Below are 27,141 nucleotides of genomic sequence, written 5' to 3'. Positions count from 1 at the left end.
TAATTTGAGCTTATATAAAAAAGTCAAAATAATATTAAATAAACAGTAAAAATATTTTTTAAACTAATAATCAAATACTCATTAACTTTTGAATAATTTTTTTTCTTCTTATATTAGTTCTATTGAAAAAAACTCTACAGTTAATAGCTTTCTTTACATAAATTATACCAAATAGAACTTTAGTTAAAAATACTTTTGAAAACTAAAAGTATTTACTCAAAATTATCCAAATATTTTCAAAAATAACTTTTAAATCTCAAAAGTTACTTTTGATTTTCTATAAACCATGTTAGACAACCAAAAACGATTCCTAAATGTGAGATTCAAGCAAAATTTGTTTTATATATTTTATTAAAATAAATTTAAATTTAACTTTACAGTACAAATTAATTTAGTTACTTGCAAGTTTTAAATATTTTACTTCTAACCGAACATTACAAAAAAATTATTAGAAAATTAATTTCTAGAATATTAATTTTTAGAAAATAAGCTTTTTTAATTTAAATTTTACACTTTTCAACTAAAATCTATAGGGTTTTTGAAATATTTATTATTTTTTTTTGCAATTGATGGACATCAGTTTTAAAATTTTAATTGGATCCATTTAATTATATTAACATTTATAAATCCAACTAAAAGCATGCAATAGTGTGGATTCCATTAATAATATTCACTTTTAATTATAAATAGCATTTAAAAAAATAACATTTTTTTTATTTTAGTTTTTAGAAGTCAAACATAGTTTGTCAACACAGATACGCCACCAAAAAAAAAAAAAAAAAGAAAAAAGAAAAAAGAAAAAAAATCAAAATCTGTTCAAGCTAAAACTAGAATCCAACATGTTTTCTTTGAATCCCAACCGTCCAATTTAACATTCCGATAATTCCTATAAAACTCGCACGTGCGCCTCAAACCAACAACGTAGTGACGAGACAGTACGGTCCTTCTTTTGAAAAAAAAAAAACACCAAGACACACAACCCCAACCGAGCGTAGAGTTCAAACAACGAAGATCAAGACCGTCTACTCGAAGAGTCATGGAAATCTAGCCGTGCGATAGCGAAGCGCGTGGGATTCGAATGCGGGAGCGTGGGATTCCACTCCCTCAGTTTCTGGTCATCGGCCCTATACAAACGGCGGAAGAGACCAAACAAGGTGAACACAATAACGACGAAAATTACGGCCCGTTAAAAAATCTTTTTACTTTCTCTTTTTATACCATTTTCGTAATTATTTCTAACTTCAGACCCTAAAGGTTAATTCGATTTTATCGCTGTTTATATAGCCCTTAAATTCCTTCTCTTACTTTCTTAGCCAAATCTCCCACGAAATTTAGTAGTCGAACAGTAGAGAGAGAAAAAGCGCTGGACCGTTTAACCCTGTTCTCGTTCTCACTCTCTCTTTTTCTAGAGGTATGCTGCAAAAACCCTAGAAAAGCTCTGTCTTTGATTTTTGAGTAGTGGAAGACTGTGATTGTTTTTAGTAACATTTTTTTTCTTAATTTTGTGCTTTATGCTGGTAATTTGGATATATATGGTGTAAGATTGGTTTTAGTTTACATGCATACTGGTGGTTAAATGGGGAAAGGAAAACCTAGGGCTGTGGAAAAAGGAGGTTTGGGGCAGAATTTGAGTGTTTCAGCATCTTCGTCATTGAGTATACCATCAGGACCTGTTTATTATCCTACTGAGGATGAATTTAGGGACCCTTTGGAGTATATTTATAAGATCAGGCCTGAGGCTGAACCATATGGGATTTGTAAGATTGTCCCACCAACGAGTTGGAAACCCCCATTTGCATTGGATTTGAATTCCTTCACATTTCCTACCAAAACGCAGGCCATTCACCAGTTGCAGGCGCGGCCTTCTTCATGTGATTCTAAGACTTTTGACTTGGAGTACAATAGGTTTTTAGAGAATCATAGTGGTAAGAAGTTGAGAAGGAAGGTAGTTTTCGAAGGGGAGGAGTTGGATTTGTGTAAATTGTTTAATGCCGCTAAGCGGTATGGAGGGTATGATAAGGTTACTAAGGAGAAGAAGTGGGGGGAGGTTTTCCGCTTCGTGAGGTCCTCGAGCAAACTCTCAGAGTGTGCTAAACATGTGTTGTCTCAGTTATATAGGGAACATTTGTATGATTACGAGGTTTATTACAATCAGTTAAATCAAGAGGTGACTAAAAATTGTAAGAGGGGGATGCATGGAGAGAAGAGGAGCGAACATAGGGCTGAACATCCAAGCTCTAAAAGGAGGCGAAGGAATGTTGATGGGAAGTTTAAGGTTTGCAAGGTAGAGGAGGTGGAGGAGGAGGAGGAGGAGCATGACCAGATATGTGAACAATGCAGAAGTGGTTTGCATGGGGAAGTGATGCTTCTGTGTGATAGGTGTAATAAAGGGTGGCATATTTATTGTCTCTCTCCACCTTTAAAGCAGGTTCCCCTGGGCAACTGGTACTGCTTAGATTGCTTAAATTCTGACAAAGATAGCTTTGGATTCGTGCCCGGTAAGTGTTACTCGCTTGAAGCATTTAGACGCATGGCTGATCGTGCCAAGAAGAAATGGTTTGGTTCGGGGTCACCTTCGAGGGTGCAAATAGAAAAAAAGTTTTGGGAGATTGTAGAGGGATCTCTTGGTGAAGTTGAGGTTTTGTATGGCAGTGACTTAGATACCTCTGTCTATGGGAGTGGTTTTCCACGTAGAAGTGATCAGATACCCCAGTCAGTTGAGAATAAGGAATGGGATGAATACTGTGGTAGCCCATGGAATCTCAATAACTTGCCCAAGTTGGAGGGTTCAGTACTTCAAGCAGTTCATAACAACATTGCTGGCGTCATGGTACCTTGGCTTTATATTGGGATGCTTTTCTCATCTTTTTGCTGGCATTTTGAAGATCATTGTTTCTACTCTATGAACTATTTACACTGGTATTAGATTGCTCTAACTTATGGCCTTTAGTATTCTTGTTCGAACATGTTATTTGGCTCTTTCTTTTTCTCTTTAATTTCCTGCTTGCATGTACTTTAACGCATTATAATATGATAATCTGATTGAGTTGCTGTGAGATCCAATCTCTAAGCAAGATGAGATGTTAACTGCATATAATATGGAAGGGATCTTTTCACACTGGTATAGGATTTTAGTTTGTTTATATGAGATTTGATGAGAACATACAGAGGGAATTGGTAAATTAGGTAAGTCATTGAAGAGGGACTTGGGTAAATTAGGCATATTATAGATTCATGTCATAAAATATTTTGATTTGGATGGACATTATAAGGGGAAAGAAGAAGAAATGGCTGTACCAGAGGGAATTAGTAATTAGATGAGTAATAGTTTCATGTCATAAAAGGTTTGATTGCTTTGGATCTCATGAAGGAAAAGAAGAAGAAATTGCTTAAGCATTTTATTTAAGGCAAAAAAGAAGAAAAGACATTTGAATTGAATGAGAAAAGGGGAAATTAAAATGACATTTTACAAGCATTTGAAGAAATTATAGTGAAATTTCACAAGCATTTGATTTATGGCAAAGAAGAAGTGGCAACATTTGATTTAAGGCAAACTGGAAGAAAATAATGTTTTGAATTTTGTAAGCATGGAATTGAAGGTGAAAAAGAAGAGTTTATCCTGTTTATCTCTCTCTCTCTCATTATAAATTACTCTTTGTTTCATGGAATGCCACTGCAAAAAGAAGATTGTTTGGTTTGCATCTAATATTAATTGCAAAAGCATTAAGTTGAACTGAAGAAGAAATATTTGGCATTCACTGAAAAGTAGTTTTATGGTTTTAGAGTACTTGTATAAATGACAGATTGCTTGGTGCTTGTATAGAGTAGTGGTATAGAATACCAAAGAGCAACATTTTGTCCTTTGACAAAATTATTTACCATAATCATTCAAATCCTGAGAACAAAAAAAACCTAACTGGCATGAAAGATTTCTAGTGCAGTTGCCACAGCAGTCAAAATAACCTAAACTATAGCAGGTTGCTTAGTCTTGCTTTGTAGTAATTTGTGTAAAACTTTGGAACAAAATCAGAAAATGCTTAAATGGTGCATCAAGAATTCTCACATTGCTATGTATAGTGATTTATTTTCTTCACACTTCTAGGACCTTTTTTGTTTGTGGAAGGTGAATAAATAACAAAGTTAATAATGCATCTGCAAGCCTAAAAATGCCAAGTTTTGATTCATCTGCACAATTTCTTACATGTGAGCTACAAATAGTGGCGAGTTTTATCTCGAAAATACTTAAAAGGAAGAAACGTGTTTACTGGAATGGATGGGTAGTAGTTGCTCAGTCTTGGTTTGTAATAAATTAAAAGTTGAGCACAGTTTTCCTACAAAACTAGAAGAATGCTTAAATGTAGTTGCTTTGTTATTAGAAGAAATCTTAATGTACACGCATTTGTGCTTCATATCTTTGACTGTGAGATGTTTATCTCTCGACATGTAGCAACTTTTATATGCCTAGGTGACATGACGTATTTTGTTGCAAAATGGAGGAATGTAAGGTCTTGTCATTTTCAGATTTATTTGATATTTTCGTTTTCACAAGTTTGCTGATAGATAAATTGTGGAATAGACATTCTTATTTATGGAATATCTGTTGCTTTAGTATGTTTTTTTGAACTTTTGGTGAGTGATGTGTACCTCTTTGGTTCATTTCTATTTAAAAAAACTGCTATTTACATATATAGACTTTGCAGGGGAGAGCCAAAATGTTGGTACAGTGTCCCTGGTAGTGAAGCCAATGCTTTTGAGAAGGTAGGTCTAACTCCTTGGATTATATTAATTTTTTGTTGGGTGTTTCATTTATTATCAAAATATTGTTTGTCCTTATTTGTAAGGCTTTGCATGCTTTTGTTTTGCTTTTTGTGTTTTGGATTGGTGAAATCTTTTATTTCGAGGCAAGTCAGGATATGGTGATGTGAAAAGGACTGTATATATATATATATATATATATTTCCCAATTTAGTTTAGTTGCTTCCTATGAACTATGGTTAATTTAATTTTGATATTTTAGCCATTTCTTTTAATGGTTTGTAATATTCCATTTTTAAAATTTTATTTCTTATCCCTTTTTTGGTTATTTATTTATTTATTTTTTAATTGGAGAATACCTCTTTTGGTTGAATTGACTGAACATTTTACTTATTTACATTGTCCGCATATCTGTAGGTGATGCGCAATTGTCTTCCTGATCTTTTTGATGCGCAACCAGATTTACTCTTTCAGCTTGTCACCATGTTGAATCCATCTGTTTTGCAAGAAAATGGAGTCCCTGTCTATAGCATACTACAGGTTTAAAGGATGCGAACCCCATAATTAATATGATTTTTTTTCCCTTTTGGTTGACCGACTGGCAAAATGAAAAGAATTTTAATCTGATACATTCCTTGCAGAATGTTAGGGATGGTAATTAGCAATAGAAGTTCTATGACTTCTCCATTTATTCTGAGCATTAGTTTAGGAAAAAAATACATATAGGATATGAGTTATAGGGTGAGGTTTCAGTTCTCTGTTGGAGGTTTAAACAATTAATTAACTCTGAGGTTCTTGACTTGTTTACAAATTGTTTGCTCCTTATTCAGTCACAGTATGATTGTTTTTGTAATTTTTCTCAACCAGGAGCCTGGAAATTTTGTTATTACTTTCCCCAGATCTTACCATGGAGGTTTTAATCTTGGTATGCAATTGTATTTTAGATTTATGAGTTAATGCTGTGGATGGAAATTCTATCTTACAATTTTTCTATGAACCATATGCAGCAGATAACACTTGTTTTTTTGGTCTTTGTAGGCTTAAATTGTGCAGAGGCTGTCAATTTTGCTCCTGCTGACTGGCTACCCCATGGTGGCTTTGGAGCTGAGTTGTATCAGCTTTATCACAAAACTGCTGTTCTGTCCCATGAGGAGCTTCTTTGTGTAGTAGCTAAGGTATAACCGTAAGATATCCAACATGGACGCCCAGATACTAACAACGTCCTTCTTTGGACTTGCAACCTAATTTCTTGACTGAGATATATGTTCTTATTATTCTGAGCATATTTTGTCCATGTTAAACTTATTTTATTTTTATTTTTAATATTTTGACATATATAACTGTTGAAATTCAGATAAAATTAAATATTTGTCTAGATTACTACCAATTGAGACTTATGAGTAAAATTCTAGAACTACTATATTTTGTAGCTCCCCCATTCTATGGATTTATGCGTTAGGATTTTAAAGTGATGAATTTTAGACCATGTTGTGTAGGTTGTGCTTTGGTGATTCCTTAGTATGATCTACTTTTAGATTGATAATTTTAAAGCAATAACAGATCAACGCTCAGCCCGTAGGGCTTCTTTTTTTTTTTTTTTTTTTTTTTTTTTTTTTTTCCTTTTTTGGTGCCCTTCAAATCTGACATTCCCTTTTGAAATCCTGCCTTAATTGTTGCTCTGCTGACATCAAAGAGGTTATTTCTGGTTGTTTAAGTGCCTGCTTTTTTTAAATTTCAATCTTGGAGTTGTTTATAGTGAATCATATAATTCATCAGCTAAGTTATTTTCTTTTTTTCCTTTTTTTTTTTTTGTTTTTTTTTGTTTTGGGGTAATATCATCAGCTCAATTCTTGGTTTATCTTAGCAGGGTAATTCTGATAACAGAGTATCACCTTTTTTGAAGAAAGAATTGCTTAGGATATATGCAAAGGAGAAAACCTGGAGAGAGCGGCTTTGGAAAAATGGCATTGTTAAATCATCTCAGATGTCTCCTCGGAAATGCCCTGAATATGTTGGTACTGAAGAGGTACTTAGTATAATATACATTCATATTTGTCATTTTGGCTTCATGCTTTTTGAGATGAGAAATGGTGATGAATATCTTCTGGTGGGTGTTGTTTTTTTTTTTTTTTTTTTTTTTTGGAAGGATTCAACATGCATTATATGCAAGCAGTATCTTTATCTCTCTGCAGTTGTTTGTCGTTGTAGGCCGTCAGCTTTTGTATGTCTCGAGGTATGGAATTATTCTTCTTCCTGATTTAAATTAATTATATGCTAATTGCATTTTAAGGGAAATCATATGCTCAATCCATTCTTGTCCTTCTTTTGTTACTGATATATAAAATATAAAAAATATTTTCTTCAATGTTGCAATTAATACTTACTTCCAGAAAGATTTCTTTCCAAGAAAGAATTAGCAATTCTTATGATGTCTTGATTTCAATATTGATTTGCAAAAATCACAAGTTAGTTATGACATAGAAGGAAAGACTGACAGCCTATAATCACTTTTAATTTTTTAATGAAGGATCTAGCTTTTAGATTTGTTCAATTTAATACCTTTTGCTTGTTTCAATTTTACCTCATTGACAGTTAATTAATGATTTAAAAAAAAAAAAATTGTATATCAAGCTAAAGATGATGAAAATTGATTAACAAATTCCCCTTCTTGGTTAAAAACCCAGAAAAATTCTAAAAATTTCAGCATGCCGATTACTTCATTGAATGCTCAATAGTCAATTGCTGTTATATAGTTTTGGCAAAAATTTTCAATTATGTTGTTTTGCTTAGATTGACATTCTCAATATCTCTTCAAGTTTGTTATTCATATGAACAAATTAAGTAAGCAAACTTTCTTATGGTTTGTGGTTTGGCCATCTAACATATGATGCTTTTGATATATCTATTGCTCAATCAATTGATTGTATTAGTGTCTCATGCAGCACTGGAAGAATCTTTGTGAATGCAAATCCGGCAAACTTCGTCTTCTCTATCGCCAGTCACTGGCAGAATTGAATGACTTGATAGTAGAAGTAGATAGTCATTGTTCTGAGGAGACTACACATAGCAGGAATATACGAAGACAAACCACATGCTCCAGTGAACCAAGTTCATTGACCAAAAAGGTTGGTTTTTTCATTTTCTACCAAGTACCAGAAAGTAATGGATTTCTTATATGACATTTATTGGCTTAGTGGTTTTTGAAGAACTGTTTTCAATGGTGCTTGTGGTCTTTATTGTTGTCTTAGTTTTAAACTGTTCTTACACCTGTGATATTTTGGCACTATGATGCCATTGGCATTTAGTTATTCTGCTACTACCATACAGTTATGACCTTCAACTTTGATTTATTGGGCATATAGGAATTGGTTGAACTTTATGGTCTAACTCTGGCAGTTCTAGAGTCTGAGATAGGTTCCTTTTTTATTTGAAGAAAAATTTCAAGGATTATTTTGATGGAACTTGTTCTCTTTTGCAAAGGGAGTGCTGTTATTTGGTGAAATCTTTTATGAATGCATTATACTCAAGGAACAAATAGAGTGATATTTAGTTATTCTCCAAGTTTTGATGTCTGTATCCTACTGACTCTGTAATAGGAAGTGTTATATGGTTCAAGTCTTCTGAGACTATATTGTGTGCAGGTGAAAAGTGGCCAAGTTACTTTAACTCAACTTGCAGAACAGTGGCGTATGCGTTCATCTAAGATTTTTCAGAATCGTTTCTCAAGAGATGCTTATGTTACAGCTCTGAAGGAAGCTGAGCAATTTCTGTGGGCTGGTTCAGAGATGGATCCTGTGAGTCTCTACTTTTTCTTTTCCCTTCTTTGATCTTGATCAAACTTAACTGCGTTGATGTTTTGGATTAAAATTATTGTCTTTACTTCTGGATATAGGTGCGTGACATGGCAAAGAATTTGATTGAAGCTCGGAAATGGGCAGAGAGTGTGAGAGCTTGCATGTCTAAAATTAAAAACTGGCCAAGCCATCCGAGTGGCAGCATAGAGAAGGTTCACATGGAATACATTGATGAGTTGCTGAGTACTAACCCTGTACCCTGTAACGAGCCTGCGTATCGTAAATTGAAGGTTGTTATAGTTTATTGAGTGGTTTTACTTTCTCTCATGCAGTTACCCATGGCGGTTGAGACACTTACTGCCGTTTGATTTATTCTTTTGTAGGTTTATGCAGAAGAGGCTAGGGTTTTGATACAGGAAATTGATACTGCTCTATCAGCATGCTCCAATGTATTTCCATCTGTCTTGTTATACTGTTCTTATTAATAACATTCAACTATGTTATGATGCTTCTTTTTCTTGTTGATAATGATTCATACTTGTCATTACAATTGACATTCCAGATATCTGAGTTGGAAAATTTATACTCTAGAGTTTGTGACTTACCAATCAATGTCAAAGAGAGTGAGAAATTATCAAAAAAGATTTCATCGGCTAAGGTATTTTACTTGTAATCTGCATGGTAGACTCTCGTTCATCTTGGCATAATGGCTGCTTAATCAACACGTCCATTTCTGTGAAGATTTAGAAACATAACTATGTTGTGGTAAATGATAGTTACTGTTCCACTTTAAGATCTTCGGTTCAAGTGGTATATTACACGTTTTGTATGCTGTCAAATCAACTAAAAGGGGTGCACTGAATATCCTTGTGACCAAAGTTTTATATGCAAAGGAACTTTCTTCTTTTACTCCATAGTTTGAGTGGTTTGTGTTATTCATTTAATTAGTTAACTGGTTTTCTTATTGTGGTAGGCCTGGATGGAAAGTGTGAGAAAGTGCGTCTCTGAGAAATGTCCTGCTGCAATTGAGGTTGAATTACTTCATAAGTTGATGAGGGAGGTAATATTGATTTTCATACTTTAAATGTTTTTTAGTCTTTTTGTCGGTCATCTGGAAAATCTTTTTCCTCTCCTATCTACTGATGTTATGATGTCATGATATTTGGCTTGATTGTCATACCACAAAAACACCAGACCTCGGAGCTTAAATTTCAGTTTCCAGAGACAGAAATGCTCTTGGATCTACATAGGCAAGCTGAATCATGCCGTGCACGGTGTGATGAAATCCTGAAAGGTCCTATTAGTCTAAAGGTTTGTCTCAGGTATCTGTCTTTTTGGTTGGTGCCTTGTATTATAAGTGCATAATGTAGTGATAAACTACCTTCATTCTGCAGAATGTGGAGTCCCTTCTTCAAGAACTAGACAACTTTACTGTCAATGTGCCAGAGTTGAAGCTTCTGAGGCAATACCATGCTGATGCTACTTTGTGGATTTCCCGCTTTAATGATATTCTCGTGAACATCCATGCACGGGAGGATCAACATAATGTAGTTGATGAGTTAAATTGCCTTCTTAAAGATGGTGCATCTTTGAGGATTCAAGGTTCAGGCACATCTACACACATACATATATATGTATCTACATATGTACATATATGTACATAAATAATAATATATATATATATATATATGTAAATTTGATCTCTTGGGAACTATCTCCCAGTTTATAATGGGATACATGATTACACTGCAAGTGCCTAAGGTTGCCAAATTCCAACTTGGTTTTTAGTTTTGAATCTTTAATTGAGATATCACCCATATGACTTGCTATGTCATCATGCGGCCATTATAAGTTAAGAGATAGTTCCTAGGAGAACAGAATTCTCTGTCTATATATATATATACACACACACACACACACACACATACATATATGTATGTATCAAAGTTGATATGTTTATATTCTTATCATTGTTCCAGTGCTAATTTTATGTTTCCTAATTTTCTTTCTATTGAACAGTTGAGCAGTTGCCATTGGTTGAGTTTGAGTTAAAGAGGGCATGTTGCAGGGAAAAGGCCCTTAAGGTGGATCATTCTATTGCTTCTCTTTCAAGCTTCCAGCAGTTTGTCACAGTTTATCTTTATGTTTTACAACGCTTTTCCCCTGTTTCCATCTCTCTGCCTTTCCCTGTATACTTTTTCCCTTTTGTTTTGTTGCTTGGAACTTAACTGGTCAAATCAACTTATCTACATTGTGCATACTTGATCCAGGCACGAAATAGTAAAATGCCACTAAACTTCCTTCAACAAGTGATTATGGAGGCTGAAGGGTAGGATTCTTGCCTTGTTGACTATTACAATCACAGAATACTTGGGACCTTTTCTTCTTTTCTATTTACACCTCATTTGGAATAACTTTTCAGGCTACAGATTGAGAGGGAGAAAGTATTTGTTGATATAGTTGAAGTACTTGCGGCTGCCATGCGTTGGGAGGAAAAAGCAACATATATTCTTGCACAAGAGGCTGAGATGTCTGAGTTTGAAGATGCTATAAGGTCCTTAGTGCTTTATTTATTATTAATGTATTTATTGTATTTGCTAGTTTCAATAATTATTTTATCATTTTTTGGTTTGATTTTCTCTCTATTAACACTGGTTTTAACATTTGAGCTTTGAATGATTTAGGAGCTCGGAGGGAATATGTGTGATTCTACCTTCTCTGAATAATGTCAAGGAGGCACTATCAATGGCCATATCCTGGTTGGAAAATTCAAAGCCATTTTTGGTGTCCTGTTCTTCTTCATTTCCTGCATCAAAACCTCTGCTTAAATTTGAGGCCCTGAAGGTTCTAGCTATCTTCTGCTTGTTTATTATCTACCAAAAATTGACGGGGCCTTAAATGATGAAATATGCTTCATGTTTGCAGGAGTTAGTGTCCCAGTCAAATCTCCTTAAGGTAACTTTGAAAGAAAGAAGGTTGCTTCAAACAATTTTGAACAACTGCAAGGAGTGGGAGCATGATGCTTGCTCTCTACTGCAAGATGCAGTGTGCCTTTTTGATATGGCTAACAGTGGTGATTTTTTTGGTCGTATTTCCAATATTGAGTGTTTACTTACTAGAATTGAGTCTGCCAAAAGGAATGGCTTATCCCTTGGGTTTGACTTGACTGAGATTCCAAAACTTGAAGATGCTTGTTCTACACTTCAATGGTGTAAAAAAGCTCTTTCTTTCTGCTCTGTTGCTCCTTCTTTTGAGGTATGATTATGTTATACTTCATGTTTTTGTGGTGATAAAGTATTTTTCTGAACTTATTTTGACGATGTAATGTTTTGGATCCTTAGCAACTGCAATTTATTCTTTCGTGGATGAGTTAAATAGATTTAGTCCTATTTGGGAATAATTCCATAGGAACCACTTCTCATCTAACAAGTGGTTTCCGAGGAATCACCATATATGTTATTTCCTAGTAACAAAGATCGCTTCCATGTATTTCGCCAAACATTATTAGGAAGTGCTTTTATATTCCTTAAAGCAATTTTAAGAATTTCAATATCTAATTCGCTATATATACTATTAATTTTCTAATGTGTTGGTTTGATATATGTGGTTGAACCACTCCTTAATGGCTTAAGTTTCTTGGTTATTTATAACTTAACATTTATATCAAAGTCAAGTTCTTTTCATAATCTTGTATTCAAATCTTACCAACCACTATTTCTTGTTATTTATGGTTCTACATGTGAGGTCTACTTTTTGTCATGTTATTGAATAAGCCTAAGCACTGTAAACTGTATTTTTTTGTTGGTGTTTCTTCAATGTACATAGTTTACTAAACAATGTTATTGTGTCTTGGAGCTGTTTCTTGCTTTTGTAAGCTATATTAAGTTCGTAAATATAATTTTTTGGGTAGTTTTATCTTGTGTATGTTAAAGAGTGTTAAGTGTTTGTCATTTTCCTTTTAGGATGTTGAGAACTTGATGAAAGTTGCTGGACATCTTCCTAGTACATTTGCAACCGGTACTTGGTGGAGCTCATTGATGTCTGGGGTCAAATGGCTTCAGCAAGCTTCAGAGATAGTTTCTGCACCATGCAGTTCTAAAAGATGCAAGTTGAGTGATGCTGAAGAAGTTCTTGCTAGTTCTCAGGTACTTGTCTTTCATCTATTTGTTTCTCTTCCCAACATAAGATATTTTAGATTTAAATTACAAATTCGATGCTTCTATTCTTTCGGAACTGTAATAAGAACTAAACTCTTGTATTTTCTGCATGCAGCATGTCTGTGTCTCCTTCCCTATGATGGTTGGTCAACTTGAAAGTTCTATTCAGAAACATAAGTGAGTCTTCGTTTTGTATGGTCAAATTTTTGTCTCCCAGTATGTATTTGATTACTTTATTCTTTGGATCAAACATATTGGATGAACATTTTATGATAACTTATTGGTTTTCCATTTATTTTTTATGTAGATTATGGCTAGAGCAAGTGCATCAATTTTCTAGTCTAAAACCTGAGGAACGGTCTTGGTCTCTGATTTTAGAGCTAAAGGTATATGTTCCATGTTTTTAAGTTTCTTATTGCGTTTAAGGTTTGATAATTTTAACATGCAGATAGAAGTTGTTGCTATTTATAGTTGTTCTTAACTGGAAGTTATACTTCACTTGCTTTTGGTGATTTAGCAGTAAGGAGTCTCTTTTAATATCATAAACATTGTTTGCACTGGAGAACTTAGAAAGATGCTGTCATAGTTAATGACTGAAATCATGTCGGGGCATTGTGTTTTGACAACCTCTGCTGCTTGTTTTGCTGTGGACTTCTAGCTATGTTGTGTGTCATCCATTTTTGTCATAGTTGTCCACAAAATTACAAATTGGGAAGCTTTGTTATCTCTCATATCCTCAGGCTATTCTGAATATCATGTCTTTATCAAATTTATTAGGTGCTATATTTCACATGGAACATTGCTATAATGTGATTTGATACTTTTTCAGGAAGTTGGAATTGATTTTGCCTTCAATTGCTCGGAACTAGATTTGGTTTTGTCTGAAGTCGGAAAGATTGAGAAGTGGAAACAACTTTGCATGGATACGTTGGGTACTTTAATTGGAGATGAGAATTCATTGCTTGGTGCTTTACAGAAGGTTTAAATGAAATTTCCTCTCAGTTATCTTTTTGTTTTTTTCTTTCTTTTATTTTTTTATTTTTTAAATTCAATGCAAGACAGAAAATTTTATAATCATTTATTGATGTAACAGATAGGACAGACTCTTGATAAATCTTTGTACATATATGACAAGACCTGGAACTCAAAAGTGAGAGATTTATGTCTATGCTGCTTGGATGATTCTCTGGAACAGGAGACTCTTCTTTGTTCTGTCTGCAAGGACTGGTAAGGTACTTAATGTTTTGTTAAGGTTTCTACTTGTCCTGTGAGCTCTTTTAAGTAGAAATGCATTATCACCATTGTAAATGTGGGTCAATATCTTACTCTCAATTTTGTGCTGTCATCATTTTAAGCTTTCTGTGAAGAAGCTTGAGCAACAAGATATATCTCCTACTATTTTAGATTCGTGTCCATTGATACTTAGAAATACCTTTTCTAATTCATGATTCTTCTAGATTTTTAACTGTTGATCCATGTATCATAACTGCATCATTTTTATTTTAGCTTATCTGTTCCGGCTATCACAACTTCTAGACATGTTTTATATGAGCAGCTATCATTTGCGGTGCCTAGGACCTGCAGTTGTAGACAAATATTGTACTGAAGTTTATAAATGTCCTTACTGCCAATATTTGGTGAGTGGATCGGTTTCCCATAATGGAGGTGGTCCTCTGGTATGTGTTCTTTTTCTTTTAATTTCCTTTTATTTCAAAATAACCTGTGTGTGTCTGTTTCATCATTTCCTTCTCTTGGTGCAGAGATTTAAAGGGAAGCGTCCAGAACTGAATATGCTTAGGGAACTTCTATCCAATGTGGATGATTTCTATGTGCTGTAAGTGTCTGTACCTTTGACACACTTATTATGGAAACTTCAACTTGTTTTCACTTTGCACCGGATGTGCTATGATTTTTTTTTACTTTTTTCTTTTTTTTTTTTTAAACAGAGAGTGATGATCTTTACTTTGTTTCTATTATTCTGATTGGTTGTTTCTTGTTTAGATTTTGTTTTTCGAATGAAAATAGTGAAAAAGTTGGAATTGGATGAATAATTTGAGTTTTCGTATAATGATGCCAAGTTAGCATGATACTGGAACCTGTTGCTATCTCAGTTTTTATGAGTGAGTGGAGAGTGGATGCCATGTTTGTTCTGCCATGCAGTTTGGAAAAATGGAGGACCATAGGGGCAAAATTGATGCTATAGAAATTTTGCATACATGTCAAAATGATGATTCATCTGACTTAGGCATGCTTCTGCATAATTTTTTTTTTTTTTTTTTAACTATTTGTTTGCTTTAAAAGTTTATGAGTTTCCTAATTGCCTATTTAAGAATATTCATTGATTTGCTTATTTTTTTGCTGTTGCAGTATTGAAGAAAGAGAGATATTGAAGCAACTTGTGGAGAAGGCTTTGGCATGCAAAACTCGGTTGATGGAAATAGTTAATAGCGCGTTAACTTGTGTTAATAAAGATCTGAGTGTTATTTCCGGAAAGCTAACTACTGCTTTAAAGGTATGCTGTCGATCACACAGACACCTGCAAAGAAACATGTAACAGTGGCGACAATCTTAATCTGTAGTCTGATATTGGAATCTCTCCCTGATTGTGATTGTTTTCATGTTAAAGGCCACAGAAGTAGCTGGTGTATATGATCATCAAGGTTTTTGCAACTTTGAGCTAGCCTTAGCAAGAAACTCATGGAAAATTAGAGTCGCTGCATTACTCGAGGGTTTAAATAAGCCCACAATCCAACAGATACAGCAGCAGTTAAAGGAGGTATGTGCTAATGGTAATTGCTCGGCTTGCATTTAACATTCCAAAGGTGCATTTCTTGAGCTATAATTCTCTAGTGATTGCTTTGTGATCTTCCTTTTAGAAGTTACCTTTTCCAAAGATCTTTAACAGGAAAGATGGACTTTACGTTCTGTGTCGACTAAAGCTAGTTTGACAACCCTGTTAGTCACAATGATAAATGTGTTAAAGATATTGATATGGCTTGTAAACTAACGTGTAGGGACTGGCTTTGAACATTCCACCTGAAGATCACTACAAACAGAGACTTATGGAAGTGAAGCGCGTTGCAATGCAATGGGCAGATTATGCTAAGAAGGTGCATAGTATTGCTGGTATAAATCTCGCTCTTTTTCTGTCACTTATCTATAATCTGGTGCTGTTGTCTATTTTGGTACAGGTCACAACAGATTCTGGAGCTCTTAGCTTAGATAAAGTTTATCAGCTCATTACAGAAGGGGAAAATTTGCCCGTTTCTGTGGAGAAGGAACTGAAGGTAACAAATTTGGTACTTTCCCTTTTGGTGGGAATAGCTTTGGTCTTTTAACATTTGTGTTGCCAGTCTTCTGTTAATCAACATCTGCTTGGTGGGTGCAGTTATTAAGAGCTCGGAGTATGCTTTATTGCATTTGTCGCAAGCCATACGACCAGCGAGCGATGATTGCATGTGATCGGTGTGATGAGTGGTATCACTTTGATTGCATTAAATTACGCTTTCCACCTAAGATCTACATCTGCCCTGCATGTGAGCCTCGAAGACAAGAGTTGCTGACACTGCCAATGGGGGATCATGAGAGGTCAGCCTTTTATATATATATATATATATATCATTTCTTTGAAATTGTGGTTGTTCCGAAATTTCGTTCCCATCTTCTCTCATTTACCAGAGATGTTATGGGTTTTTCTTTCCAAGAGAATTCAATTTAAGAATTGGAAACATATTTTTGAAAGTCATAAGATATTCTTCTTCCCCCATTTATCAGATTTCCAGTAGTAGTTCTTGATCCACCTAGTAGTAATATTGATTCTAGTTTCTGTCTTTGATCAACTATGCCAACTAGTAGTGAAATGATTTTGTACCTATTATCTGCCATCTACACTTGATTCTTTTTTCGGATTTTGGATTCTGATAATTATTGGTTTTTGTACAATAATTTGACAGATTGACCGATTCCAAATCGGTGGAGCCTAAAACGCCGTCTCCTCAGCACACAAAGCCGAGGAAGAGTCCTAAAATTGCGGAGTTGAGTTCAACACGAAAGACAATAGGCATTGCAGAAGCAAAGGGTTTTAGTAGGTTTTCTGGTGGGATTGAACGGCTATGGTGGCGGAATCGGAAGCCTTTTAGAAGGGCAGCTAAGAAGCGTGTGGAACTTGAAAGTCTCTCTCCATTTTTCCATTTACAACAGTGAAAAAACATGAAGATCAAGTAGTTATTAGTCATTTAATTTATTCATTTGATTCTTACTGTTTTCAGCTCATTTATATTTTTATTCACCGAAAGAAAAGCTCATTTATATTTTCCTATTCCTTAAAGAAATAAAATGAAAATTTTTTTCCTTCTCATTTTTCCCCCTTATTGCCCAAATGTCTGAGATCTCATTGGCTCAAGCATAAATCAACCATCTTTAGAGATGCTATCATTTCGAAGTGTTTTGGATATGAAATATGCTAAGAAATTGTAATGGAAATTAAAATTCCTTGGATAAAATTTTTGGAATTAAAACTATTTTACTATACGTTGACCAAAGTAATTTCTTTCACTCTGCATCTTTATATTTATATGCTAAATCTTAATTTATAGTTCTTTCAACCAAAAAATATTATTGCTTGCATTTCAGTCGGTGTTTTTAATTTAGTTTTACGTTAGAATCTAAAGAAATAATCACTTAACGAGCAGGCAAATAAGCTTTAAAAAATATTTATTAACATGAAGTTTTCTATATTTCAACACAAGTTTTATTTGATGGTTTGATAATATACTTGAAAATTAATTAATATACTTCATTAATCCAATTTTCTATTTTTGATTATTACTGATCAAATTGAGAACCACTCTAGTGGTCTGATATTTTTTAGACATTATATCTAAGGGAAAAAAAAAGGAAAAAGAAAATGATAATAAAAAAGCACATTGTTACTCTAGTGGTTTAATATTTTCTAAACATTTATTATAAGGGAAAAAAAAAAAAAAAAAAAAAAAAAACAAAAAGGAAGATGAATAAAATAATAAAAAAGCACACTGTTACTTGCAGCGTCAAAGCCCATGGGCTGTTTATGATATTCCAAGTTCCAACGTTGGTTGCTTGGCTATTCCTATGCTTGCGTCTCTCTGTCTCTGAGACATTTTCAGAGTCACGTTTATAGCAGTCATAAAATGAACTAAATCAACCACTTCATCTGTTGTCAGGTACCGTAGCTTTCGCTCATGCTCTTTTGTTTGGAAGGAGGTGGGAGCTTCTCGTCTCTTCCTCTAATAAGAAAAAAGGAAACCAAGGGTCTCTGCACAGCATATGTTTGTCTAAATGCTTCACTGAAGTGCACTTTTGAAATGGACATAAATTTGTATTTTTTTTCTTCAGGAAACTGAGTGTGGGTCGGTCTCAGCGAGTTTTCAGCGACAATATTTAGTTTTAGTAAACAACTTTTTTTTTTTTTTTTTTTTTTTTTAAGTGATGATTGTAATTACTAGTTGACAGATGAGGTATTTGAAACCTTTAAGTTTGTTCCAAGACTTGCTCGAGAGCAATGCAAAGAAACGTGGGAGGCTGCTGGGTTTGGACGTTGGGGAGAGGTACGTAGGTTTAGCTGTTTCCGACCGACAGAACAGGATTGCTTCCCCTTTAAGGTAATTCGTGAAATTTTTTTATGGAGTTTCAACATTTTTTGAATGTCCAAAGTTGCAGAGTTTTTTCTTGTTCCCTCAAGAATTGAATAGCCATGAAATACTCTGTAATGTTTTTTTTTTTTTTGTCTTCCGTACTGCAGTGTTATACTTAGGAAAAAAACCAATATCCCCATAATAGCCGATGATTTTCAGACTTTGGTGAGCTACCTTCTTAACTTGTAGCAATATCTCATTTCCAAGGCATGAGCGAGTTCCTCATAAGTGCTTTTGTTTGTCTGCAGATCTCTGAACAATCTCTGGCGGGATTTGTTTTTGGTTGTCCTTTTGATAGACAATGGAGCGCTTCTTCTGTGAGTTTTTCTTAGCCTCAGCACTCACTCATAGTAATAGAGACTCATTTCCATTCTCTGCTTTCAGGCTTTGCAAATAAAAATCTTCATAGATGAACTTTGTAAAACAAACAAACTTGAAGGGTTAAAGTACACCTTTTGGGATGAACGCTTTACGTCAAAGGTAAGTTAAACCCACCTGTTATTAATATTGGCAGGAACCCAATATATATGTTTTTGGCTACAAAAGCATATATTTTCACGTATCCGCTTCTCAACTTAATAGTTAATAATACTATTATTCAAAAGTTCCATTGGATCGCTTGCAGAACGTTGAATTACTTTTAAAGCCTATAACTTTACATCCAATTGAGACGAAGGCAGTTATTGACAAGCTTTCTGCTGTTAGTATTCTTCAGGTAATGCTATTTTGTTCATCTGTTGCATAATGTCAAGTTAAAGGTTTAGTCCTTGGATTGTAGTTTTATGCTGAAATAATAATAAAAAATAAAAAAAAGATAGAGATTATATATTGTTTACTTTGTCAGTTGGCTTATTTGTTTTTTAAGTTGACAAGACAAATGTTAAATAACATTCATGAAATATTGAGATTTTAGGTATAGTCTCAATCAGTTTTTCAAGGTTCTTGGTGTTATGTCGACTGATTTATTCTGCTTTGACAGGGGTACCTAGATTATGTGAACAGAAAGCTAAATTGATATATAATGGCTTTGAATGGATGTAAGTGCTTCTTTCTTGTGCAGTGCAGAAATTGTATTAATGTTTCCTCAACAATTTACTCTGTAGCTCCCTATTATTTGATGCTTAATCTAATGCCAAAAAAGAACTAGAGGAAAATATAGATCGTGAATTTTTGCATGTTACCCATTCCAAAGTTTGTGATCAAACTACCTGAATGCAATTTATCTTGTTGAATGATTGAGTCCCATGGAGTAGACGAGCATCAATAATGATTATTGAACCAGGTTGCATCGATTTTATGGTCATTGTAAAAGGAAACTAATTCCGTACATTTTCATATGCCAAATGAATACCTTCTAGAAATTGAGTTCTAGTGATTATTATCAAATATGGAAAATACAGGGTGCCTTTTTTTCTGTCTAAATCTTGGTTGGGTCTGTTTTAGCTCCATATATAATAGTGTGCATAACAATGTTGAATCTGCAATTGGAAAATTCATATCTTATTGATCTGAAGCATATCATTTACACAAAAAGTAATAATGACTATGCAAACTCTAGTAAATAAGTCAGTTCCTTAAATTGAGATACATACTCTATATGTGGTTGAATCAGCAGGAGCTTCGTCATGCGTTCTGCCAAAGTTAGAAGCAGCAACAGTGTGAACAAATGCTGATGGGCCATTGGTTTCCTAGTTTCTCATATGGTTATTGAATAGAAAGGTGTTAGCGAAAGAAGGGTTGGTTTGCCGAGTTGTTAGGTAATAATCGATAATCTATTCTTTTTCTGTGGAGGCCTTTTAACCGCCTGCACAGGCTAATTGCATATCAAGGCAAGAGAATCATTTTCATTCAAACTTTACTGTTGTTGTTGTTTTTTTTTTTTTTTTTTTCAAGTGTACTTAGAAAGCTGAGTAATAGACATCGAGCTTATTTGAAATACAAGTTAATTACAAACATTGATATGATGCTTATTTGTTACCCTTTGTCCTAGTATCTCAATTAGAGTTCTGCAGCTCAATGCATATTCAAAATCAGGCCCATTCACATGCAGATTGGGTCTGGTTAAGACAAAATTGAAGGTTCATTCTTTTCACACGACTTAAATTCCTACCTACGCTGCCTTTAATCTAAAATTATTAAAAAACACTCCTACTCTTATATTTTTTTCCTTCTGAAAATTTTACATCTTCTTCTCATCTTCCAAGACTCCAATGCCACTCTCCACTCCCTCTACGGTCTGGAGCCATATGTGGGAAGTCAAAGAAGTGGCCTATAGTAATACAAGCGTGCTCGGGTATTTAAGATTCACACAACCGCTAGCAAATTACACTTTGATAATCAATCTCAAGGAAAACTTAATGGCAGCAGAGTATCTAGTGGTGGTGTTCGGAGGCTCCTATGGAGAAAGTATATTGTTCTTCTAACATTTATTATTATTATTATTAAAAAAACAAAGGAAAAAAAGACACAGCTGGTTTTGGTTTTTGGAATCGCTTATTGAGATGGCGAGTATAGAATGAATAAATAGGTATTTGTTTGAATGTTGTTTTTGAATGCCAGTGCTGGCAACATGGTTTAGATTGAAGTACTCGTACGTTGCAGCTGGGGCTTTGGAATCTTCTTCTCCAATCCAAGAGAGTGACATTGGAGTCTTGGAGAAAGATGGAAACCAGAAAAATAAAAAATAAAAAAATAAAAAAATAAAAAAAAATCAAAATGAAAAAGATATATAAGTAAAAGGAATTTAAATGCTAGAAATTTAAGTTATTGTAAAAAGAACTACCCAATTGTAAATTTAAACTTTGCAATTGCAGCCCATTATTGGCAAATTATTCAAGTATTTCTTTCTTTCTTTTTAATAAAAAAATATGCTTCTTGTTTCATAGGCATCAGGCAAGAAGCATTATGCTATACAGCATAACAACGGCATGAGACCTATGAAAAAATAACAAAGTTTGCCAATATTTGAATCAAATCATAGCTCCCAAACCATCTGGTTCCGTTCAGCTACCATATTCTGTAATTATTCGAGTATTTGTTATTTTTCTTTTGGTTAAATGTACAAAATGACCTCTTATTATAAGTGTAGCACTTTGCCAAAATCAAAACCAGTTACTTTGAATTGAAAAAGTATATGGTATAGAGTATATAAGCATTTTGGTTAAAGGGGTAGAGGTGGACCCAGGCTTATATGTTCCTTTTCCTGTGCTCTGACTGAAAGCATTTGTGAAAATTATTAATTATATATATGGGCAGGTTCAATAATCACTGCTTCATTGACCAATGACCAGGTTGATTGATTAGTTTCTTCTTTTATTTTTATTTTTTTGGAATAACTAAAAATATTACTCTGCGTCAATCATTTTTATTTTTTATTTTTTTTTGGTTGAATGACTCTGTGTTAGTAATCAAATACCCATTTTAACCCAAAAAAAAAAAACAAAAAAAAAAAAGTTCCAATCTTTCATTCAAACAGCCGAAAAACGACACTGTCATATACAAATTTACAGCTCTTGACCATCTATGACCATGTCATTTTGTTTCATTTAACCTTAAAAAAAAAAAAGAAAAAAGAAAAAAAGAAAAAAAGCCCATGTCATTTTCTTTATGTTCAGCAAAAATTCCATGTTATCATCACATGGATTTTTTAGATTAAATGCACAAAAACGAAAAACGTCACAATCCATATTCTTCACTTTTACTATTTTTTAAAATTTTAGCAATTATTAACTAAATAATATAATACTACAGACAAAAAATGTATCATATTCACACAAACTGTATACATTTCCAGATAGGGGAATGGTATGTTGATGACAATGGAACCGACTGAGTGTCCAGTATTCAAAAATATCATGTAATTAAAATTAAAAGCTTAATTAATCAAATATTAGCTTCTAGTATTTTTCACGTCAGTTTTTGAAAAATCAGGTCCTTTATAAATATTTTTGTAATTTTTTTCTTCTTTTTTTTTTTTTAACATTTGAAAAAAATATAGTTTGTTTTTTATAGATTACCTCAGCAGGGAGGACCAGACACAACCCTTTTCAGCAAAAAAGAAAATATATTTATATATATATATTTGAAACATATTTTTTTTCCTTGCACACTGTTTACATCAGAACAGAAACAGTAAAATAAAACCAGCAAAAAAGTACAGAAAATGGCTCTGGAGAGAGAAAGAAGAGAGAGAAAGAGAGAGGGGGGCTCACTGCCCTAAGAAATGGCAATCTGATAGGGACTTGAAGGTTGGTACTTTAGTAGGACCCACACTGTCCCTCCAATACAATTGGTCTTTTCCTTTGCTATAGTCAGAAACTTACAACCACACCACCCCCTGACTAGTATTTACAATAAAGAAAGAGAAAAAAAAAAGGTCTTTAACTTGATACTAGTAGCTCACAGTTCACACACTCTCTTTCTCCTTTAATTCAAAAGCTCTTATTTTTCAATTCATTTTTCCTCCCAACTCCTGCTCACCCCCCACCTCTTCCTTTCTTTTGTCTTTTCCTTCAAACCTTTTCTTTTTCATTTTTTTTTCCCTTTCTTTTCCACCACCCCTCTGCATTTTATTTTTCCCTGTCAAAACCCTAGATTTCAAATCTAGGGTTTTGTTTTTCTTCTTGTGTTCAAGTATGGTTCGAGTTGAGATGCCAAGTTGTCGTTCCTGCTTTTCTTTGGCTTCTGTAAGCTTCTGATTTTTTCTGCATTTCTTAGGAGTATTCTCTCTGTCTATTTCTCTCTCTAGAGTTCGCGGTTTATGGAGAGAACCTGTTGTTCAAAGCTTTAGCTTTGTGTGTGCTTTGTTTTTGTGGGTAAAGATCAAGAATTTTTGTATTGAGTTATTTGATTTTTTTTTTTCTCCACTTGAAAGAAAAACCCTTCTAAAACCCTTGTCTTTGAATCCCTGATTTTTTGTTTTTGAAATTTAGGGTAAAAAGGGTTCCTTTCTTTTCTTCTATGAAGCTAAAATTTTGGGGTTAGATTTACAAAGTCTGTTGCTTTTGCAAGCTTTTTCTACATTTGAAGAACAAGCCCTGTAAAAACCCTTATCTAAAATCTCTGTTTTGCTGTGGGACTCTTGGTGGTAGATGCACTATCTTGGGTATAGTTGAAGATTTAAAAATTGTTGAAGGTGTTTCTACACAAACAGTCAGGCAATTAGCTAGCCCAAAAAAATAAAAAAATAAAAAAATAGAATTTTTCTGTGACTAATAGCTTATTAAATGCATGGATGGGAGAGAAGCCATGGCATTGTCAGGGTCAGCTTCATATTACATTCATAGGGGTGGAGTTGGTGGGTCTGGCTCTGGATCACAATCTGGTGGACTGCATGCACCACCTGGGTTCAGACCATTGTCAAACACTGGTATTCCATCTCAATCCAATGTTCGAGGTGGTTCTTTGGGATCAACATTCTCAGTAGAACCTCCTCGTGCCAGTTTTCCTCATGGCATTAGAATGGGTTCATCTCCTGGGATGGCCTCCGGTGAGCCTGTCAAGAAGAAAAGGGGGAGGCCTAGAAAATATGGTCCTGATGGGCCTGTTTCTTTGAGATTGTCACCCATGTCTGCTCCTCCTAACCTCACACAGGGTTCAACCACATCTTCTCAGAAACGGAGTAGGGGGCGGCCACCTGGGACCGGGAGGAAACAACAATTAGCTATGCTTGGTAAACTTTGCAAATTTTGTCACTTTTTCTACTTCACTATTGCTCTTCTCTCTTTTTCTTCATGATTTTTGGCGATTTATATGCAATATATAGGTTTAATTTTTTAGTTGCAACTTTCATTTACTTGATTTCTTTGGATGTTTGTTACCATCTCGTGCTTGTTTAATTAGTGTTTTAAAATTTTTTTTGGTGGAACTTTGTTAGATATGATAAACGTCCCATGAAACATGACTGATTTAGCACAAATATATCCTAACATGTTTAGGGGCTGTGAAACAGAATTGTATGCAGAGGAAGAAAGGTGGCTTTATGTGCTAATTTTATGGATATTTGTTTCTGCATATACTTTAAAGCCTGGATATCTTTTTCAAATTTTCTTTTGTTAAATTGCTTATTGATAGGTGATTGGATGAATAGCTCAGCTGGAATAGCATTTGCACCCCATGTAATTACTGTCGGAGTTGGAGAGGTATGCTATGTATTTTTATGGTAAGCTTTAGTATGAAGCACGGACATATTGCTGTAAGCAGTGATGCTATGTTATTTTTAGGGTATGGAATGTTCTTTCTTAGAGTTAAAAGTTTGTATTATCTATTATTACCTCTCTCCAGCATAACTTCCCTGCAATCACGAATTTTCGCTTTCTAATAAACTAGGAAAAAAAACAAAAAATTCAATAACTATGCCAGCGATGAGAGAGTGATCTGTGCTTTACTAATTGTAATTTGATTGATTTTCTTAGCTTTTTGCTAGTGCATATTATAGATTTTCATTTTTTTTTTTTTTTTTGGGGTCGTTGTAGGACATTGTGGCGAAACTATTGTCTTTTGCGCAACAAAGGCCAAGGGCTCTTTGCATCTTGTCAGGCAATGGTACTGTGTCATCAGTTAGTCTACGGCAGCCTGCATCTACCAGTGTCAGTGTCACATACGAGGTTGCTTATTTACTTCTTTTTCTGCACGAATACTTGTTCTGCTTATTTTCTTCTTTTTCTGTGTGAATACTTATTTTGCAAACCATATAAACAGTTCATTTTGTTTTTGTTAGTTTATGTGATTTTAAGGCTCTTGATTATGTTAGCAGTTATAGTCCATTTAATTACTTGTAGAAAAACGTTAAAGTAGAAATCTGGTTTGTCTACTATAGTTCGAATGCTGTCCAGGATGTAGTATTGCTATTGGTTACTTGAAGTGACCATTAATGAGAACTTGATGCGTTACTTGATATTCTAACAAGGTCAGTGGTTTTAATTTTGTATAACTCAGTTGCAGTTTAGTTGGTTTTGCTTGGCTATGGAGGCTTTAGTGAGTATAGATTGTGCTGTAAGATAAATATTGTGTAGCTATAAAGATGATTGGATAAGCAACTGTTGATGAGTTTTACTTTTATAATGGACTTTATTTTGAAATTGGGTGATAGTGACATGGGTTGGATGTTAACTCTTTTCTATTATGTTATGTGTTTTTATGATTTGCTGCCTAGTCCAAATAGTTCGTTTATATTTATTCTTAGAACGTTCCAAAAAGGGTTCAAAATTGTGATTTCTTGTTATTAATGAGTGATTCACATGCCATGATCTACAATAACTTCTCAATTATGGTATTATTCCATAGTTCTTAATCGCATATTCTTATTGCTTTTCTTAGCTTTTCCTTTCTCGTAAGGAATGGATACTTAGATAACTCACACATACATTTACTGAAAAGAAAAATCAATGATTACATATAAGCCAGGTAGAGTTTATAAGTCCTTTGCTAGTGCTTAATTGATAGCCAAATTCCGATATGACTTGTTAATTTTAATATTTTTGATCCCTTCTGCAAGAGTTTAACTTCATTTCAAACAAGTTCTAAGAACTGCTTAAAAGAAATTCAATTGTTTATGCGACTTTGCAGGGCCGATTCCAGATACTATGCTTGTCAGGTTCATACTTGGTTTCTGAGGATGGTGGTCCTCGCAGTCGAACAGGGGGTGTGAGTGTTTCTCTTTCTAGTCCGGATGGTCATGTTGTTGGTGGTGGTGTGGCAATGCTTACTGCAGCTAGCCCAGTCCAGGTATTTTCTTTACCACTCTGGATTTACCTTTCCAGTCTTGATAAAATCAAGCGCACACAGGCTTTGCAAGAGATTGTGTGGGGAAATGAGAGTTGGGAGTTGTATGATGCATGGCATCAACTGCTATGTCTATATTGCTCATTTTATGGTGGTGTGATGCTAAATTTACAGTTCTTTTTACCCATGATTTTATTGTCTTGCTCCATGGCATGCCAATTCTACCCCACATGTAGCCCACCTTAAGGTGAGCAGTTCAGCCCACTAGATTATAACTTTGTGTAGATTTATACGTATGTAGTGAAGTGTGAGCAATTTAGATAAGAATGTATCTAGAATATACAGTCCAATGTTATGTGGTGTACTGGTAAACAAGCAACTAGGTTTTAACTGGAAAAAGAAAGACGTGGATGTCTAATACATGTTGTTTGCTACAGGTAGTGGTTTGCAGTTTTGTATATGGTAATTCCAAGCCCAAGATCAAGCAAATTACTGGCCACAAAAGCAATGAGAGTTCTGAGACTCATCATCGTAGTGATAAATTAACTTCACCCTCTAGTGCTCCACCAACTCAGAATTATACTCCCTCTGGTTCTGGAATTTGGCCTGGTTCGAGGGCAGTCGATCTAAGAAATCCCCATACCGGTATTGACTTAACGCGAGGATGAAAGATATATATGCTGCAACAGACACATGGCAACTTTGTATATATGTGTTGTTGTTGTAAATGAACCGAAAATCTGTGAGAATTGTAACTTTTATGCTCATGTTCTCCCTGCTGGTGCTTATCGGGTCTGTGCTAACATATCCTGTAACAAAAGCCATCATTTTGATTTTCTTGAGTAACAATAACTTTTTTTTCTTTTTTTTTTTCCCTGCTTATTTGAAGGTCTAGATACACTTATTTGTAGCCTGAGATACAATCATCTTGAGTCAACTTTCTTTGGATATTGATTGCTATATTTTGTTAACTTTTTCTCCCCTTATTTTTGTGAATGGTTTCTAAAAGATCTGTTGAGACTTTGAGAGAACCAGGAATCT

General features: G+C 34.3%; 3 protein-coding genes across 11 annotated transcripts; all 3 read left to right on the top strand.

The window, feature by feature from the left end:
* Positions 1 to 1,296: 1,296 nt before the first annotated feature.
* On the top strand, positions 1,297 to 17,063 carry LOC107429894 (lysine-specific demethylase JMJ17). Of its 5 annotated transcripts, XM_025078870.3 has the most exons (34): positions 1,297 to 1,411; positions 1,543 to 2,919; positions 4,701 to 4,758; positions 5,173 to 5,295; positions 5,623 to 5,680; positions 5,794 to 5,930; positions 6,620 to 6,781; positions 6,902 to 6,988; positions 7,698 to 7,880; positions 8,397 to 8,549; positions 8,648 to 8,839; positions 8,933 to 8,998; positions 9,112 to 9,207; positions 9,523 to 9,609; positions 9,744 to 9,860; positions 9,944 to 10,151; positions 10,569 to 10,633; positions 10,820 to 10,878; positions 10,972 to 11,103; positions 11,234 to 11,393; positions 11,475 to 11,804; positions 12,512 to 12,694; positions 12,822 to 12,883; positions 13,014 to 13,092; positions 13,536 to 13,685; positions 13,800 to 13,933; positions 14,262 to 14,382; positions 14,467 to 14,540; positions 15,074 to 15,218; positions 15,333 to 15,482; positions 15,721 to 15,816; positions 15,898 to 15,993; positions 16,095 to 16,294; positions 16,660 to 17,063. In XM_025078870.3, the coding sequence occupies exons 2-34, from the start codon at positions 1,577 to 1,579 to the stop codon at positions 16,907 to 16,909; spliced, it is 5,556 nt and encodes a 1,851-aa protein (XP_024934638.3). In that variant the 5' UTR covers positions 1,297 to 1,411; positions 1,543 to 1,576; the 3' UTR covers positions 16,910 to 17,063. The 5 variants fall into 5 exon arrangements, with proteins under 5 accessions (XP_024934638.3, XP_015896152.3, XP_015896151.3 ...); XM_016040666.4 differs by having other exon boundaries at positions 1,308 to 2,919; positions 6,623 to 6,781; XM_016040665.4 differs by having other exon boundaries at positions 1,308 to 2,919.
* Positions 17,064 to 17,704: 641 nt separating this feature from the next.
* LOC107429885 (uncharacterized) lies at positions 17,705 to 20,358 on the top strand. 5 transcript variants are annotated; one of them, XM_048464548.2, is made up of 8 exons: positions 17,705 to 17,947; positions 18,197 to 18,345; positions 18,486 to 18,543; positions 18,627 to 18,695; positions 18,763 to 18,858; positions 19,004 to 19,093; positions 19,358 to 19,415; positions 19,994 to 20,358. In XM_048464548.2, the coding sequence occupies exons 2-7, from the start codon at positions 18,197 to 18,199 to the stop codon at positions 19,391 to 19,393; spliced, it is 498 nt and encodes a 165-aa protein (XP_048320505.1). In that variant the 5' UTR covers positions 17,705 to 17,947; the 3' UTR covers positions 19,394 to 19,415; positions 19,994 to 20,358. The 5 variants fall into 5 exon arrangements, with proteins under 5 accessions (XP_048320505.1, XP_015896128.2, XP_015896132.2 ...); XM_016040646.4 differs by having other exon boundaries at positions 17,706 to 17,907; XM_016040643.4 differs by having other exon boundaries at positions 17,706 to 17,907; positions 18,190 to 18,345.
* A 2,380-nt stretch (positions 20,359 to 22,738) lies between these two features.
* Positions 22,739 to 27,071, top strand: LOC107429897 (AT-hook motif nuclear-localized protein 5). Its single transcript, XM_016040670.4, has 5 exons — positions 22,739 to 24,049; positions 24,451 to 24,518; positions 24,852 to 24,983; positions 25,945 to 26,103; positions 26,538 to 27,071. Exons 1-5 carry the CDS (start codon positions 23,608 to 23,610, stop codon positions 26,766 to 26,768), a joined length of 1,032 nt encoding a protein of 343 aa, XP_015896156.1. The 5' UTR covers positions 22,739 to 23,607; the 3' UTR covers positions 26,769 to 27,071.
* The last annotated feature ends 70 nt before the right edge of the window (positions 27,072 to 27,141 follow it).

Source organism: Ziziphus jujuba, chromosome 6 (genome assembly GCF_031755915.1).
Source record: "Ziziphus jujuba cultivar Dongzao chromosome 6, ASM3175591v1".
In the NCBI taxonomy this organism is placed as follows: domain Eukaryota; kingdom Viridiplantae; phylum Streptophyta; class Magnoliopsida; order Rosales; family Rhamnaceae; genus Ziziphus; species Ziziphus jujuba.
The sequence above is the reverse complement of the archived record's forward strand: the minus strand, read 5'-3'. Positions and strand labels throughout refer to the sequence as shown.

Coding starts and splice junctions, on each gene's coding strand:
- LOC107429897 (XM_016040670.4), top strand. CDS start 23,608: ATGGATGGGAGAGAAGCCATGGCATTGTCAGGGTCAGCTTCATATTAC. Junction 24,519..24,851: donor TTACTGTCGGAGTTGGAGAG/GTATGCTATGTA, acceptor GGGTCGTTGTAG/GACATTGTGGCGAAACTATT. Junction 26,104..26,537: donor CTGCAGCTAGCCCAGTCCAG/GTATTTTCTTTA, acceptor TGTTTGCTACAG/GTAGTGGTTTGCAGTTTTGT.
- LOC107429894 (XM_025078870.3), top strand. CDS start 1,577: ATGGGGAAAGGAAAACCTAGGGCTGTGGAAAAAGGAGGTTTGGGGCAG. Junction 15,219..15,332: donor AGCTAACTACTGCTTTAAAG/GTATGCTGTCGA, acceptor TTCATGTTAAAG/GCCACAGAAGTAGCTGGTGT. Junction 15,483..15,720: donor TACAGCAGCAGTTAAAGGAG/GTATGTGCTAAT, acceptor ACTAACGTGTAG/GGACTGGCTTTGAACATTCC.
- LOC107429885 (XM_048464548.2), top strand. CDS start 18,197: ATGAGGTATTTGAAACCTTTAAGTTTGTTCCAAGACTTGCTCGAGAGC. Junction 18,859..19,003: donor ATGAACGCTTTACGTCAAAG/GTAAGTTAAACC, acceptor GATCGCTTGCAG/AACGTTGAATTACTTTTAAA. Junction 19,094..19,357: donor CTGCTGTTAGTATTCTTCAG/GTAATGCTATTT, acceptor CTGCTTTGACAG/GGGTACCTAGATTATGTGAA.